Source organism: Guillardia theta (assembly GCF_000315625.1).
Source record: "Guillardia theta CCMP2712 unplaced genomic scaffold GUITHscaffold_28, whole genome shotgun sequence".
Classification (NCBI taxonomy): domain Eukaryota; class Cryptophyceae; order Pyrenomonadales; family Geminigeraceae; genus Guillardia; species Guillardia theta.
The window spans coordinates 507253-524049 of record NW_005434646.1 but is presented as its reverse complement, the minus strand read 5'-3'; the positions used below and the strand labels follow the sequence as shown (position 1 = coordinate 524049).

The 16797-nt window shown below is 52.0% G+C and overlaps 7 protein-coding genes across 7 annotated transcripts; 4 read left to right on the top strand and 3 right to left on the bottom strand.

Moving 5' to 3' along the window:
* Window positions 1-1169: 1169 nt before the first annotated feature.
* GUITHDRAFT_86578 (hypothetical protein) lies at window positions 1170-1876 on the top strand (the record flags this gene model as incomplete). Its single annotated transcript, XM_005833884.1, has 2 exons — window positions 1170-1353; window positions 1408-1876. Coding segments are annotated over 2 exons (560 nt in total), but the record flags the coding sequence as incomplete, so codon positions are not given.
* Window positions 1877-1930: 54 nt separating this feature from the next.
* On the bottom strand, window positions 1931-3756 carry GUITHDRAFT_70091 (26S proteasome regulatory complex, ATPase RPT3; the record flags this gene model as incomplete). Its single annotated transcript, XM_005833883.1, has 14 exons — window positions 1931-2015; window positions 2061-2135; window positions 2183-2294; window positions 2343-2409; window positions 2468-2564; window positions 2614-2696; window positions 2755-2825; window positions 2870-2957; window positions 3021-3059; window positions 3113-3187; window positions 3246-3368; window positions 3419-3526; window positions 3570-3632; window positions 3679-3756. The coding sequence occupies 14 exons, from the start codon at window positions 3754-3756 to the stop codon at window positions 1931-1933; spliced, it is 1164 nt and encodes a 387-aa protein (XP_005833940.1).
* A 713-nt stretch (window positions 3757-4469) lies between these two features.
* On the top strand, window positions 4470-5074 carry GUITHDRAFT_107309 (hypothetical protein; the record flags this gene model as incomplete). The annotated part of the gene is made up of 4 exons (XM_005833882.1): window positions 4470-4521; window positions 4588-4686; window positions 4753-4810; window positions 4861-5074. 4 exons carry the CDS (start codon window positions 4470-4472, stop codon window positions 5072-5074), a joined length of 423 nt encoding a protein of 140 aa, XP_005833939.1.
* A 2024-nt stretch (window positions 5075-7098) lies between these two features.
* On the top strand, window positions 7099-9636 carry GUITHDRAFT_162854 (hypothetical protein; the record flags this gene model as incomplete). The annotated part of the gene is made up of 1 exon (XM_005833881.1): window positions 7099-9636. One exon carries the CDS (start codon window positions 7099-7101, stop codon window positions 9634-9636), a length of 2538 nt encoding a protein of 845 aa, XP_005833938.1.
* Window positions 9637-9686: 50 nt separating this feature from the next.
* Window positions 9687-10765, bottom strand: GUITHDRAFT_152251 (hypothetical protein). Its single transcript, XM_005833880.1, has one exon. The coding sequence runs from the start codon at window positions 10287-10289 to the stop codon at window positions 9774-9776; it is 516 nt and encodes a 171-aa protein (XP_005833937.1). The 5' UTR covers window positions 10290-10765; the 3' UTR covers window positions 9687-9773.
* A 2131-nt stretch (window positions 10766-12896) lies between these two features.
* On the top strand, window positions 12897-15372 carry GUITHDRAFT_41650 (hypothetical protein; the record flags this gene model as incomplete). The annotated part of the gene is made up of 4 exons (XM_005833879.1): window positions 12897-14144; window positions 14211-14276; window positions 14444-14992; window positions 15166-15372. Coding segments are annotated over 4 exons (2070 nt in total), but the record flags the coding sequence as incomplete, so codon positions are not given.
* Window positions 15373-15667: 295 nt separating this feature from the next.
* GUITHDRAFT_137924 (hypothetical protein) lies at window positions 15668-16185 on the bottom strand (the record flags this gene model as incomplete). Its single annotated transcript, XM_005833878.1, has 3 exons — window positions 15668-15847; window positions 15916-16041; window positions 16132-16185. 3 exons carry the CDS (start codon window positions 16183-16185, stop codon window positions 15668-15670), a joined length of 360 nt encoding a protein of 119 aa, XP_005833935.1.
* Between the last annotated feature and the right edge of the window lie 612 nt (window positions 16186-16797).

The window sequence follows — 16797 nt, the reverse complement described above, 5'->3', positions numbered from 1 at the left end:
GTGAAAAAGTCGTTGAAGAAACCAGACCTGCTCACCTACATCGACGACCAATTTCTGGGCCCTGCCGACTTTGGGTCTGAAAACAGGTCGACCATGGTCAATACGTTACAGAAACTCCATGGTCAGGCAGGGGTGGGGAGCCTAATGACGGCAGAGAAGGAGAAGGCTTCAGTACAGAATTCCATCCTTCCGATCACCGCATCCGAGAGAAGGCGAAGGGAGAGGCTGATGGATACGATATTCAAGCGAAAGCCGAGGAAGAGGAGCGAAGATGAAAACTTATCTGCAGAGAAGAAGAAGACTTTCGCGGAGACAGCACTTGAGTATCAAGTTGCAAAGTTGGATCAGTTGTATTGGAGCGAGACAGGGCAGCTGTTGGAAGACGACTTGCAATCGAGCGAGCCAGATTTTGTCATGGACAACGTGACGGTCAGCCTTTGACCTCTTGTTTCTTTTCTTTGTGCTCACTCTGTTGGTCAAAGAACACGATCCGTCACGCGGTCAACCTTCGCAGAAAGGCGAAGCCAAGAAAGGTGAGGTGGACTTGCAGTCACTGGATGACTGAGTGTATGTCTTCCAGGTGAACCCGAGGACGAAGGCGAAGAGAAAGCAAATGAAGTACCAAGTGCAAGTAGACCAGCTGGACAGGTTGTTGAGGACCAGCGAACGCGACTAATTAATTCCATAAACTCGTTCATCAGTTCGTATCATTCAAGTTCCGACGTCTCCCTCCGAGGCTCGCCGGAGCCGACCGGCGGCCCGCCTGGCGGCCGCCCGGCGCCGACTAGTGCCCTGTGCGACGCCGTGACGGGAACCTGAGATGTTGGTTGAGCCATGGCAGGAAACTTCTGGAACTCTACGGCGGCATGCTTTGTACGATCTGATGGTCAGGATGGGGGAGAGGGAGGTGCAAGCGAGAAAGCAAGGAGAGACGAGGGAAACCAAGGAGACAAGTGGAGAGGGAGAGGGAGGAGGAGGAGCGAGAAGGAAAGACCTGATTGCTGATGGGATTGGTGATGGGTCACCAAGGAAATCGCACTGTCACACTTGAGGAAGAATGTATGGAGAGACGTGTAGAAGATTAGCGTGATACGTCACGAGAACACTCAGTAGGTCTCGACAGTTCATTCTGTAGATCTCTCATGATGGTTTGACAATTTTCTCCTTGTAGATGAAGCAGCACCTCTTGATCTGCTTGATCGCGGTCGTCGTGTGCTGCGCAGCATTTGCGCTGGCAAAGAGCTCAAACGAAGAGAAGATGAAGAAGTACTACATCCGCACGGGCAAGAAATTCCTTGAGGAAAAATCCAAGGAGGAAGGCGTGAAAAAGTTGCCGAGCGGAATGCTTTACAGGTAAAAGAAGCTTCTTCCATCGTTCCCTGCTTTCCGTTCACGCATGTGGACCAGAGTCATCAAGGAGGGGACGGGCAAAGGAAAGAAGTCCTCCCCCAACGTTGGAGACTCCTGCAAGGTCACCTACTCTGGCAAGCTAAAGGACGGGACTCCCTTTGACAGCGGGACAACCTCGTTCGCTCCCAACCAAGTGATCAAGGGGTGGACGGAGGCGCTGCAGCTCATGTGTGAAGGAGACAAGTGGGAACTATTCATCCCCTACGACATGGCGTACGGCGAGCGAGGATCTCCTCCAAAGATCCCCCCATACAACCCTCTCGTGTTCGAGGTTGAGTTGCACAAGGTGGAGAAGGGGGGGAAACCATGCAAGGATGCGAAGGCTGATCTTCAGAAGAAACTTTCTGAGGTAAGCGAGTCCAAGGATCTCTAAGATTTCTGCTGCACGAATGCGAGCGATGCACGTCTTGGAAGATATATTTTTTGTTTCGTGCATTGATGGGCAAATAAAACACACGAATGGCAAGTTCGTTGTTCTCCAACTCGATGGCAATCGATGTACCGATAGCCTCAACAATGTCTACTTGTAGAACAAGAACTCCTCATCTTGTTTCTTGATTGTTATCTTGTATGCCTTCTCGAAGTCTTTGTTGAGAATCACATACCTGACACACAAGTCACTGGCAAACCATATCGCTCAGGACAATCACCTGTTCTTACGAACGGCCTGCATGCCTGCCTCCAGACAGATCGCAGCAATGTCCGCATTGCTAATCTTGTCAGGCCTGATTCCAAAAGTAAGGCACAAGCTGTTGAAACATGTGCCTGTAACCTTGAAACAAAGGTCTCAAGATCAACTTCATCCGACAGATTCATCTTTGCTGTGCAGGCTTGAAACACTAGACGTTTTTGACGGCGATCTGGATGAGGGAATTCGACTTTCCCTGATGAGAAGATTCAGTCGCGACATCCCTTTTTGTTACTGCACTCACTGTCCAAACGACCAGGCCTTAGAAGTGCTGGATCCAAGGTATCATGACGATTGGTTGCCATAATAACCTGCTCAGAATTTTCAATTTCAACAACGACAATCAATAAATTAATATGATTTTTGCACCTTCACATTGACAGATTGATCGAACCCGTCCATTTGATTCAACAGCTCTAGAAGAATACGTTGAACTTCTCTGTCTGCTCCATGCTGGGCGTCAAACCTGCATGGTCATGTCTTAGCGTTCCCTAGCAACTTCGAGCCTTTCAGACCTTTTCGTCGCAATTGCATCTATCTCGTCGATGAAGATGATCGCAGGCGCATTCTCTTTTGCCATCCTGAACACATCGCGAACCTTGGTAAATCATAAGACGTAAGTTAAGATTCAAGAGACATCAAAATGAAATCCACACCATACGAGGCCCTTCTCCCAAATACTTCTGTACAAATTCGGAACCAACCATGCGGATAAACGAGACATTGCCTAGTAATATTTAGACAAGCTCCAAGCAAGAGTGAAGTAAATACATGTGGAAGCAACTGCCCTTGCCATCATTGTCTTGCCAGTACCAGGTGGCCCATATAACAAAACGCCCCTAGGAGGTTCAATTCCAATCTATCATCAGGTGTGTCAAACTCTATGAATTGTATGAATATCCGTCACTCTAACAACGCACACCTGTCTGTAAAGCTCGAAGTGGGTAAGCGGAAGCTCAACCTGTACAACCAATAAGTTCCAATGGTAGGTCAAGATGTCAACTTCGTTCTTACCGCTTCACGAATTTCTTGCTTTTGCATGTCACTCCCACCGATGTCCGCGTAAGTAATATCCGGTTTCTCACCGGCCTGTGCGCATCATCGTTGGTGGAAAAAACTGGGTCGAACAAAAAAACAAATCAATAACCTGCATCATTTGGATAGAGGAGTCGGCTTCTGGAGGCAGAGTATCGACGACGCTATTGCTATGCCTGTGAAGAGCAACGCTGGAGCTCGGCTTCAACAGCTCACGGTTGATGGTGCTCAACACCTAACCAGACCATGAGCATTCCAGAAATAACAAAACATGGAGAACCATACCCTGACATAGTAGTTGCTTCCTCCAGTAGAACTCACAACGCCATGATTGGCATCTATCATCTCCAGAAACTGTCCGATAACCAGCGGAACAGATTGAATGCGCTTGACCTGGTTCCAAGATTAGGCATCACTACTTCGAATCCTTTCCAACCTCTTCTTGAGCTCTCAAAAGTTCCCTTTTGAGATTTTTGGTTTCATCCTTGACATATTCTTCCTGCGTTTGACACTCAACCAAATTTGAATGGTTCCTGGAAAGTAACCTGGATTTCAATAAACTCAAGCTGTCTTTGAAGCATTTTAAACTTGATGTATAGATCGTTTTGATCCTTGTCCAACATCTGGTAAAAAAATATCAGGTTTCCTTATGGTATGTGACATAACTGTTTCAACACAATTCTAATCCCTGTCTCTCCCTCTCATAATGGAACCCAACAGCAATGCCTAATCTACGAAAGGGGGCATGGAATAACACATTAATTCGCCATATCTCTCATCATCACCACCACAATACATCTCTCATCGCGCAATTCTCTGTCATTTCTCACCTTCAGCGCCTCCTCTCCTCGTCCCGCCATGCGAACTTCCGTCATGTCCGCCACGGTACACCTGTCCAGTAATACGTTAGAAACGGTTAAAGAAAATAATTCCGTTACGAAATTTTCACAATCCGTAACGGAATTATGCTATGGGCTGCTATGCTATGGGCTTTGAGCGACATCCTCTGGGAATAGTAGGACTTCTCCTGCTCCTCTTTCTCGCATGCTTTCATCACGGAGCCTGCGGCATTGATCCCGTCAAAGAGGCTCATGGCGAAGGATTGATGTCTTTCCATCAAGGTTCTTTCACAGCAATGCTCAACAGGATTCAAGGAGGGAACGGAGTGCTGGTGAGACTGCTGGAGGATGATTGTAAAAGCTTTGCTGACTCTCTGGACTCTTCTTCTGTTGTGGTACAGGCGAAGTTTACCCATGCAGGCGATGCGATCTCTTGGAAGAAGTGTATTGAACTGCTAAATTCTTCTCAAGAATTCAAGCTTTTACTTTTCAATGTGATGAACTCGGTCCCTTTCAAATCATATTTCTGGGAGACTGTTCCATTTTCAGGTAACGAGATTGAGTTATCTGTGGCGATAACAATAAACAAAGATATGATTACCTCCCTCAATACAGGCAAAACGGCTGGCACGGTCGAGTTCCAGTTTGTGTGCTTGGATGCTCCATCTCTGGAGGGATCTCCGGCAGATTGCACGAGCTTTGGGAGTGCAAATGGTCAGACAAGAGTGTTTCCTAGTCTCAGCCGGGATGCGCTTCTTGTTGTCCCTCCTGACCGGTCAGTTGATGGCAAGGAGGTGGATAGATATGCCTCCCATGCTCAGATTTCCACATTCCTTCGGTGAGGCCGGCTGTGAATCCTTCCTGTAATTGATGTTTGTCTTTTCCTAGGGATGTAGACAATTCAAGCAAATTAAAGCTCTTTCAAGAGCTTGGGCGAACTTTGCAGGAAAATGTCCTTGATCAGGCAGGGAACTTCTCTATGCTGGGCCCAACTTCGTCTGTGTGGGTGAACACCGAAGGGTCTGGAGTGCCATGGCTGCACCTTCGGATAGACACAAGACCCAAGTACTACCACTATGCTCCTTTCCGCTCGTCTCCGTGAGCAAATGTATACATATGATTGTCAAGAACAGCTTTAATAGAATGGTGAGGTAGAAAGGTGAGCGGAAATTCAAGGAAAGTCACGAGTGAGGAATTGCTTTGATCTCCATTCAGCTGCATTTGCGCGGCTATGAGGATCACGCATGGTTCCTTCGCCCCTATTCAAATTTGAGCTGAAGGCTTCTTGGGAAATCCTCCGTTTGATATTTTGTTTCTAGTAGAGAGCGGCTCCAGGAGAGCCTCAACCTGTGAGGACAACACATCACAACGATGGAATTCGGCCCAAGTGCTCAAGGAATTCCTTGTTCGTTTCCTTGAATTTCATATACGCTGCAGCTAATCGTCGATCTTGCTGCCTGTAGACAAGGGTCAGTCTAATGAGAAATTGACTTCCTCCACCCTCAGATGACGGCTGGACAACACGGGAATCGCACTTACCCAATCAGTTCGTATAGCTCGTTTTCTTGTTCTTTCCCAATTTTGCGCTCCTTAAGGAGTGTATGGATCCCATCTGAGGTTTTCGATCAGCACAATCAGACATAGAAATACTTGCTTTGATTACCATACAATAGAAGATAGTCTTGCTTTGTCATTGTTCGAAATGAAGGCCCTCTTGCGCCACCGATGGAGTCCTCCATCAGGGAAGACTCTCCTGCAGTCTGTAGAACATTCTAAATGGAGCGAAAACAGGGCATGAAGGTATTGAGATACATGATCGAAGGACGTATCAGTCCTGTGATAGGTTGGTTAGTGCTTTTAAAGTTGCTAAAGCTTTGTACCAGTCATCCGGCAGACCATTGTTTGGATCTTGTATAGCTGTGAGATTTCCGAATCAAGGACTATTTTTTTGAGATGGAAGAGACTCACATTTAATCTGCATGTTCCCTTTGATTTCGTTGGGATTTTCACTTGCACAACACGATTGAAGTGCACCCATTCTTGACAAATCTGAAGCACCATCGTTAAGAGTCGATGACCAATCCAACCTTTGCAGGAACCGTCTATTGATCCTCGTCTGTGTTCTCTTTCACTTGGCTGACAATGGTGTGACATCCTCCTCTCCTGCTCGCCTGCCCTCCCGCTCTCTCTTAGCTCCCTTCCTACCTCCCCTCCCCTTCACCTCCCCTATGATGACCATACAGCACAACAAACAGGTTCCCTGCTTCTACACCTCAACAAGTCGGTATCGGTGACTCGCTCGGCTAGGGGTTCTTCTCAACATCTCCTCCCTTTCTTGTCTTTCACTCTTTTCGCCGTCCCATGAGAGTCGTTCAAGCCAGGACAACCCCACCCCTTGAAAATGAGACCCCACCCACCCCTGTTCCTACAGCAGGCCTTCATTGCATCATAATCCGGTCGTACCCCCGGCCCACCTGTCGAGCCATACGGTGGATCAAGTACCCTACCTGCCCATATGAGTCGCTGAGTGGACGGGACCATCATTCCAGGCTCAGTCAAATTTGGATCCGGTGCACTAGTGACCCCTCCCTTCGACTAAGATGATTCAATATATGACCACCACCCCTACTCCTAGTCATTGGCAGCTTGACAAACGGCTGCGATCGACCCCACCCTACCCCTTGCTCATCAATACTAAAAAGACTATCACCCCACTTCAGGTACTGAAGATGTACCATTTTGTTGATGACTAAAACTTTTACTCAAAGTTAAGTTCCGGTCACCTACTGTGTTTTCTCAGTTACTGGAGCCGCCCGGTCGGACGGGAAACCGGCGGGCCCGTTGAAGTTGTTGAAACAAAAACAAACTTTGTGCGTTGAAATGGCAGCAGGATGATTTTCGTTCCCTCCTCGTCGACCTCCTCCTCTTCCTCCATCCTGACTTCCTCCTTCTTCTCCTTCTCCTCCACACATTACTTAAATTCATACTTGGTTCCCTCGCGGTCCTCCTAATCTTTCGTAATTGCTTGACCTCTCCACCTCTCCTGATACCTCTTCCACCATTGATTGATTTGTCCGTTGAGTCCTCCCTCTCTTCATCTGAAGCTCCTGTTACCACCATTTTCCAATGGATTTGTTTCACAACGAACATCTTGTCTATCCACAGACTGTTGATGTCTCAAGGGGAAGGTTGCGAGTGAGGAGGAAACTTGGCCTTCCAGATCCGGCTGTCATGCTGGAATGCGATGGAACTGACTACCAAGAAGATGATTTCGATCAGTTCAGCAGAATGATATTGAAGTGCGAGGCCAATGCCACTGAGAGGAGACATTCTGCTCAAGCTGCGTTCGTCAGCCATGCTCGAGCAAAACCACGCCCTTCCCATCACATGACTGCCGTTCGAACACTCGCACAGCTTGCGAGCGAGGACAGCATGGACAAGCGATCAGCGCAGTCCGTCAGGACTGTCCAGGGCAAGTGCGGTAAACAAAGCGAGCAGACATATCTTCGATTCCCTGAATGCGAAAGCATCGACATGGAACCAAGGAGGGACGCGAGCAAGAAAGCACTGGCGGACCGCGTGAAGTTGCCGATACCTGACGTGGCCTCTTTCGGTGATGGTAGGAGGGGAAGACACCAGACATCGGACTTGTTCATCGCGAGCCCTGGCGTGTTTGATGGAGGCAAATTCGCCCTGGCGGCTGATTTCTCGCAAGTGACATACAGATCCTTTGACGAGGACAACGGGACAGAGGATGAGCTCATTCTGAGAGAGCAAACAGAGATGTCGCGGACTGAAGATGGGAGGAGCTTCATCATCGAGTCGAGAAGAACTGCGGTCCTCTCCAGGGACTCTCTCGAAGCTGCGATGGGGATCCGCAAGCTAATCTGCATGGCGGCCAGACGAAGGTTGTCAGGGCTGCCCGAAGACCGCAACAATGACTCGTCGGATTTGATCTCAGTCTCGGATGCTCATTCTGATATAGTGAAATCTATGCACGTGACGGAGATGATGCTTGCCTTTGCCATGATGCTGCACAAGAGACTGGGGAGACAGACGACTCTTCGCTCCCTCGCTCACTCCGGAGGCCTTCGATCGGAGGCAGAAATCATGGCCCAGGTCGTCAGACGAGTCCTCGAGGAGTTCCAGAAGATGATGACGTGGCACTCGGTCGACCCACAGGGCTCTCCGAGTTTTCAAGATGTGGTGGCTGAAGATTTCAACCCTCACAACGACACCTCCGACAACTGTACGATCTTGTCCAATGACATAATGATGCAGGCTGGATGCCAGCTGGATGCCTCACCGAACAACCTCCAGCCCACGGGCTGCATGCGATTGGTTCCTGTGGACATGAGGCTGATGGATAGTGTCGATGGATACATGGCAAGCGAGTTCCCTCCAGAGCAGCAACCGATGAGGAAGGTGGATGAAGTTGAGCCCATGAAGGAGAAGAAGCCTGTGCTCATGACTCTCTCTCGCACGAGGAGGGAAAAGTGCATGTTGATCCAGTGTGCCTATCGAAGGCATCTAGCAGCGGGGCGGTTCGAAGCAGTACGAGAGGAAAGGAGGTCGCAGGGGAGGAGAAGCGCTGCTGTGTTTCTGCAGATCAAAGTCTTCCATGCGTTGGAGAGGAGGAGGAGGCTGATATCACGTCAAATGGAGTGCAAGATCATCATTGTTGGCTTTCTGCGATACGCAGAGGCGAAGAGAAAGTTCGCGACTGAATTCAGGGAGAGAGCTTTATTCAAGATATTCTCGTCTTTACACTCCATCCATCATCGGCAAGGAGCGGACAGGGGCGAGCAGGCTCATGACACTGTACAAGATGGTGTAGGTAGCGAATGGAAGCTCCGGATCGGTACAATTCAAAGAGCGATCAGGGCAAAGTCCGCTCGAGGTGCCCTCGCCGAAGCGAAAACGAGAAGATCGGAGCGGATCGGAATGCAGCTCGTTCGCTTTCTTGTCGCAAGGAGTACTCGTCAAGCATACGAACAAGGTTGTGTCCCGCAGCTCTTGGGCCGCAAGGCAACTTTGATACAAAGCAACTTTCGTGTGTTCTTGTCAAGGAAGAAGCTGATCTTGGTCAAGAGCGTCCGTTTTTACGAGTTGCACGAGGAGGCAAGAGTGCATGCTGCCAGGCGCATCCAAGGTGCCCACATATGCTTCCTCGCTAGGAAGAGAGTCGAGCAGGAGCTCAAGCTGAAGTCGCTGCTGGCAAGCGATTGGATGCAGCAGAGGGTGACGTCCTGCGTGAAGCTGCAGGTTGCTATGAGGGGCTTCTTAGCCCGCAAGGATCTGCTGCTGAGGATGAAGGTGGCGGAGATCCAGGAGGTGGTGAAGCAGCGCATGGAGCTAAGTATGAGCGCTGTAGCAATCCAACAGCACTGGAGGAGATGGCAGGCAAAGCGACAAGAAGACGAAAATCTGCTGCTTGCTTTCCCTCAAGACTCTCACACAAGGGAGGATCGAGGAGCGCTGAGGATTCAGCGACAGTGGCGAGGGCACAGCGTGCGAGAGAAGGTGCGGGCGATGTGGCGACAGCTTGCGTCTGTCCGGATCCAACGAGCCTTTCGTGGCCACATGGCGCGGAGCAGGATGCGATGGCTGCGGGTGATCTTGCCCGCTCAGCAGTTCCTGCAAGAACATTCGTTAACAAGTTGAGAGACGAGGAACCCAGGGGCCACTCGTCTTCACTTGACAACTTGACATTTGAAGATGTACATAATTCAATCAAATGATGCTAAACCTTTCTTAGTAAAACAATCAGTGCAACGAGGCTCCTCGAGCTTTGTCCCCTGTCATGACCGAACCTCCGCGTGGGAGAAGTTGTCAAGCCTCTCTGCCGTCATCTCCAGCGCGTTGGAGAAGATGGCTCGCATCGCCTTCACCGTGTGCAACCCAGAGAAATGGTCGATCATCTTGCCGTCGTAGAAGACCTGGAACGCCGGGACGCTGCGCAGGCCGGCATGCTGCACGACCTTCTTGCTCTCAAACACCTCAACCTCGACGAAGTGAATCTTCCCCGTGAACTCTCTCACAACTCGCTGCACCAGAGGCTGCATCACCTTGCACATGGCGCACTTCTTGTACCAGTACTCTACAATGACAACTCGACTCGAGCCGTGGTAGAGCTCAAGCAGTGCGTCGCCTCCACTGTGGCTCGTCTCGTTCCAATCCAGCGTGGAGGGACCTTCCGGTGCAGGAAACATCGTGTTCGGTTCCAGGTAGAGCTTTGACGGGTCTGTGCCCACAGATTTCTTGCTGGGAGACGTTCCTGAAGCGACCGCCGATGTGGAAGGCGCAACATTGACCATGTGCGGGGTTGTCCTTCTTGAACGGCAGCTGCAACATGGCCTCTCGCGCTTGTGGCAACTGCAGCTTGAGCTCTCAAAGTTGTGCAGCAGGTGCATAAGCCTGTCTGATGATCCTGTTCTGCGCAATTCAATAGAGCTGATCGGGCCATTGACGAAGGCAGCTGTCGACAACATTATCGAACAAGACTGCAGTGCCCAAACTAGACATGTTCCCTTTCTCAGCATCTTCTCGGTCAACAATAGCTCCTTGAAATATGATGTCGAAAAAGATTTCTCTCACTACTGCTTCGGGTCCTGGTTGATATCATTCAACCAGCAAACAGAGTTTGCACGCCTTTCTGTACAACTCGGTTCAAATCCCGTGCTATCAGTTCGCAGATGGCGAGTTTCCTCTAATACGTCTGCTCCTTGACTTGTTCTTATCTCTTTCCCTCTTTCTCCTCCTCCTCTCTTCTCTCCTTCCGCTGTCTCTTGCTGTTCGTCGTTTCCCTGGCAGTCTCCCGATTTTGTGCTCGTTTACCTTCAATCTCAACCCCTGACACCACCCCCCATGTCTCCATACATATATGACCCTACCCCGTCATATCCCCAAAATCACCCCAGCTATCGACTACTTTCAATCGTTCGTGATCAACCCACCCCTACCCACATCCTCAAGGTATTGCTAGACATCTAGTACCGCCCCATTACCCTACCCAACTACCACAAAACCACCCACCCGTAGTGTAATGGTCTCAACCAGCCTGCTGTCAGCACGACACGTACCCTACCCCCTCAACATCATGAAGAGATAGACCCCCACCCGCTTTTCATCATCACCCTACCCTGCCTCCTGCCATAACAACTCTTAGGGAATTCCTGGCTGTCTCCACCCCCACCCCGGTAAAAAAGCCTCCCACCCCCATAGAAGTTCAACGGCTGTTCTGTGGCCGGTGGAGGCTGTTCTCTTCGGAGCAGGATAGAGGTGTAGGGGTAGGGTGGGTCGTCAGGGTAGTCTTCGAGAAGGGGGCTGGGGTCCTTTATTTGTTGTCTTCGCCTTGAGCCTAGGCCTGCTTCGAATGATACGAAGAGGTAGGGTAGTAGCAGGGGCACAGATGGAATTGTATATGGTGGGGGTGATAACCCCCACCATACGATTATCCCAGAGTACCCCACCTTCTGTGCAAATTACAACTGGACAACCTACCCCACTTGCGATAGCAGTTGCAGCCATGCAGGGAACTGGAGTCAGCTCCTACGACCAAGGTCATAGTTCAGGTCATAGCCTTGTAAGACCTGCTGATCTCAAGGGAGATACAAAAGGATGTACGGCATTTGGTCCTAGCATGCGAATCTCAATTTCATAAGGTTTGCCGGGCCACAGCCTGCAGTTGTGCAGTAGCCCCCGGGCGGCCCGGACGACTGCCGGACTCCGAGTCCAGTTCACTGACTCTGTGAACTTATATTCTCAGGCGCCGGGGCCGTCTGGTCCATTTTCCAAGTTAAGTAAAACTTTCAAGTGATCACCTGCTCATTGTACCACCCCCTCGTGCGTTTCAATCCTTCAAGGACCACCCCTCCCTGACACAAGCTCTTCAGAGTCGCTCAATCACCCACCCCATGTTAGCCAAATTTTGGCTAGGAAAGGGGGTAGTACAATTGCAGCAACTTGAAGCAACTTAGGGCCCTTATCTGAGCACCGTGACGGTCTCAGGTTTGTAGGGTGGGTGTTATAGTCATCACCATTGTGAGGGTTGTCTGTAGTAATAATGTACCGTAGAGTAAACGGGACGTGACGGGGGTGGTGGAAGTAACGACGGGGTGGAGAGGTAGAAACTTTGCTGGGGCGAGGTGGGGTGGGGAGGTTGAGGCCGAACTGAGGGTGGGGTAGCGCTTCTAACGCAGTGGGAGCTGTTGATTGATGTCGGGGAATGTTCAACGACCATACTGGGGAAAGGTAGAGCGCCGTTAGCCAGGGCTGAGGTAGAGGACAGCACGGGAGAGGAGAGGTCAGAGATGGAGAGGAGATGACGATCTGATGGAAAGGGACGAGCTCCAGCGTCTTATCAGAGGCGCTGGGGAAGAATGTCGCAAAAGTACCTCACGCATTGGCACTGTCGTTGACCCCATTTGTTGATTCTAGATTGGGAGGCAGGATTGAGTACGGTAGGAGGTACACGTGCATAGCAGGAGAAGGATACAGGGAACAGAAGATTGGTCACAAAAGGCTGGGTCAGTGGTAGGTAGTTTCCATGTCTACAGTTGTCAAGGGAATTTTTGCGGTTTCAAGATTTATTTTCATGATGAGAACGATGATTTTCCACTGCAACATTAGATTCTGACTGTCGTTTTCAAAAAGGGGTGTCTGTATGGTTGAAGATTCTGGAATGGAGCTCATGTAGAAGGTGTGATTCGCACCCTGACACGCAATCTGCACGGCACATGCCAATGTCTCCATCATGTCGACGGCGTTTGCTTCAATTTCTCCTTCTCTCTTGTGGAGCACAGATCGTAGGGGCTGGAGATGGTTTCTGCGAAGGCGAGAAGGCCAAGATGAGCTGCTGTGCGGGTGGAGAAGGAACTCACTTTCTCCCGTTCATACCGTACGAGTACACGTGGTCGCGTGGCTTCCGGGCGTTCCTGTACCTGCTGGGACTCTTGTGGTGCTTCGCAGGGGTGTCGATCCTCAGCGATGCCTTCATGGCGGGGATTGAAAGAATAACCAACACAACGTACAAGAAGAGGGTGTTGAGGAAGGACGACAACGGGCAGACTGTCACGGACGATGGTGGCAATCCGGTTTACGAAGAGGTAGAGAACCTAATCTGGAACCCAGCGGTTGCCAACTTGACGCTCATGGCCCTCGGGTCGTCGACCCCTGAGATCCTGCTGGCCGTGATAGAGATCTGCTTCTCGGGTTTCTTCTCGGGTGACCTCGGCCCGGGCACGGTGGTGGGGTCGGCCTCCTACAACCTCAACATCATCACCGCAGTCTGCATGCTGGCACTGCCTGCCGGAGTCGGGCGCAAGGTCGACAACATGACTGTGTTTCTTCTCACAAGTATGTCCTCCGTCCTGGCTTACCTGTGGATGTACATATCTGTCTCCGTCTGGACTCCCAACGTGGTGACTGTGGAGGAGGCGGCTGTTACCTTCGGGATGTTCCCCGTGCTTACCCTCCTGGTATACTTGGCTGATCGAGGATACTTCAGCTTCAGCGCCAAGGTCGCTCCGTCCGATGGGACCAAGGATACTGTGGCTCCAGATGCGAACATGGAGCAGATCAACGCTCGAGCCAAGTACAGGCATCAGGCCCTTGGGGCGCTGTCGGCAGCGAAGCCGAAGCAGGTTGAAAACGAGTTCCTGAGGAGAAGGTCCAGCATGATCTCGCAGGACCTGTCCTACTTCCAGTTCCCCGCGGAGGAATACTCCTTCCTCGAGACGGCAGGGGAAGTCTTCGTGCCCATCGTGCGATATGGCAACGTGGACTGTGCCACGACAGTCAGTTATGAGACGGTTGACGGGACGGCCAAGGCGGGCAAGTCGTACCAGAGCACAAAGGGGACTGTCTCCTTTGCGGAGGGGGAAGTAGAGAAGACGATCCCACTGACGATCATCCATGATGACGAGTGGAACGAGGACCTCAACTTCTTGGTCAATCTGACGGTAGATGATCAGCAGTCCAGGCTGGGGCTGCGGGACAGCACCAAGGTAACCATCATCGACATGGACGGGCCCGGGGTCTTCGAGTGGTCTGACGAGGACCCCAAGTCCTGCACGACGGAGGATGCGGAGGTGACCCTATTCGTTCAGCGGCTCAAGGGGAGCCGAGGAGACGCTCGGTTGCGGGTCAGGACGGTGGACGACACTGCCAAGGTCCCGACTTGACCTTCAGCAGCTGCTGCTGCCCCCTCAGTCTTGCTGATCCTGTGCTTTCCTCAGGCTGGGTTCCACTACGATGCCATCGATGCGGTCCTGGATTGGAGTGACAACGAGATTCTCAAGCACGTGCAGGTCATTCGTCCCTGCCCCCCTCAGCATGGCTCTGACTCCTTCCTGCTGCCCAGATCCGCATCAACAAGCATCATCTGGAGAACTTCGTGGATCACGAAGGAGACGTAAGACCTGAAAACTTTCGATCTCTCGTGAGGTAGCTCACCATGATGTTCCTCCAGCTTTGCTTCTATGCAGAGATGAAGTTGGAGGACAAGGATAGTGGCGCCTCTGTGGGGCAGAAGAGCAGGATCGAGATTCGCATCTCCCCAGCAGACATGTCGATCGAGGAGTTGACATGGTCCATGCAGTTTCGGCAGGCGCTGACGGTCAACGGGGGAGAAAACCTCGAGGATACGACTAACACCGAGCTGACGGTCCACTACATCACCTTCATCTGGAAGTTCTTTGCTGCTTTTATTCCTCCTCCTCAGTACTGGAACGGCTGGGCAACTTTTATAGTTGCCCTTGTCATGATCGGACTTGTCACGACGCTCATCTCCGACCTCGCCTCCTTGTTCGGCTGTGTCGTCGGGCTGGAGGATGCCGTCACTGCCATCACCATCGTCGCCCTCGGCACGTCGCTGCCCGACACCTTCGCCTCCATGCTGGCGATCTCGTCGGACAACAATGCCGACAACGCCATAGGCAACATCACAGGAAGCAACTCGGTCAACGTCTACCTTGGCCTGGGGCTTCCTTGGCTCATCGCTGCCATCTACTGGTCTAGCGTTGGCCCCACGGACAAGTGAAGCCTTGCTGCTGGTGCTGCTGCCTGTCGCCCTGAACGATTGCTCGCAGGTGGCTGGAAAAGTACCAGGGGAAAGATGGCATGCGACCGCCTGCCTACTATGCACTCACGGAGAATCACGATGCTCCCTTCCTACCAGAGAACAACGGGAAGGGAGGGTTCGTCGTGATCGGAGGGAGCCTGGGGTTCAACACCATCCTCTTCGTAGGTCTAACCGTCATCTCCTTTGCCATCCTCTTCGTCCGCCGCGCCTACTTCGGCTTCGAGCTCGGCGGGCCCAAGTGGGCCAGCGTCCTGTCAGCAGTCCTCTTCATCACCATATGGATCGTCTACCTTGTCGTCAACAGTCTACAAGTCTACCACCCCGACTCTTTCCCCAAGATCTGAGGGGGTCGAGTTCCCGCCAAATGAGAAATTTCGAATTTTGAAATTTTCAAACCTGCTTGTTAGAATGGGTATAGATGGTGTGGGGAATGGCGAGGAGAGATGGAGGAAGAGAATTAGATGAGCATTTGGATGAAGGGGAGGAGAGAGGGAGGAGAGGAGAGGGAAGAGCAAGGGGGGTGGAGGGGGAGGAAGGAAGAAAAGGACGAAGTTGCAAAGGGGGTGGGGATGGAGGCCTGCGGAGTTTCAGGACATGGATCATTTATATACTTCACCTCCTCCTTCTCTCCCGCTGCTCCAGAGCTTCTTCTGCCTTCACCGGGTCGAGCTGCTCGAGCATCTGCTGGAGCCGGCGGCTCTCCCGCTCCCGCTCTCTGGCTGCCACCGCCTCCTTCTCCACCAGCTCCCGCAAGAGTCCAACCTGAAGGTCAAGCCCGACCAGTTTCCCTTCCTGACATCGCCGAGTCGTCAGCGGTGACAGCGAAAGAGGAGGAGGAGAGGAGCAGGTGGTTAGCCTACCGCTGCGGCATGCGCCATTGCCAAGTCCGTCATCGCCCTGTACTGCTCCAGCGCCCTCCTGCCCTCTTCTTCCTCCAACTTCCAGCTCGCTGCCTCCGTCTTCCTCTGCGCCCTGCTCACCACCACCTGCCGCAGACAGTCTTCATGCCAACATCGTGTAGGAGAAGTAGGTGCTGAGAGTAGCTATGAGGAGGAGTAGGAGAGATCGGGGGTGACGTTGGACAGGAGGAGGAGGGAGGGAGGGAGGGAGGGAGGGAGCAGAGGAAGCATCCTTGCCGTGTGTGGCTTTGCGCTGCTGGCTGCTCCTGCTCGCAAGGTTAACGTCGTGCGAGTCCCGGGAGCATCCAAGAGGAGGCGCGCGATGTGTTGGGAGGGGAGCGACTGAACGTCTCGCCCGTCGATCCTGAGGATCTCATCGCCGACCCTCAAGTCTCCTGCTCAGCAGTGAGGGAAAGACACCAGGAAAACCATCTTCACTCCTTCCTCCCCTCCCTCTCCTCGACCTCGTCCTCTCCTTAACCACGCCCTAGTCCTCTTCATCTCTTTCTCTCCTTACCTCTTGCCCCCCTTCCTCCCTTCCTCCAGCCTCTCCTCCCTCCCCTCCCTTCGCTCCCCTCCCTCCCTTCTTCCAGCCTCTCCTCCCTCCCTCTCCCTTCCATCATCCAGCCTCCCTCCCTCTCCTGTACCCTAATCTCTAACTCACTCCTCACCCTCACCCTCACCCTTCACGTGTAGATCCCGCGCGACGCTCGAGATTCTCGGCCCAGCACCCGCCCCAGCTGCTCGATCCTCCACGCTGACCCCGAGGTGAACCATGGACAGAGGGAACTTGGGCCTCCCCTCTAGGTAGACCATCCCTGCTAGCCGCTCGACCTCCTTTCT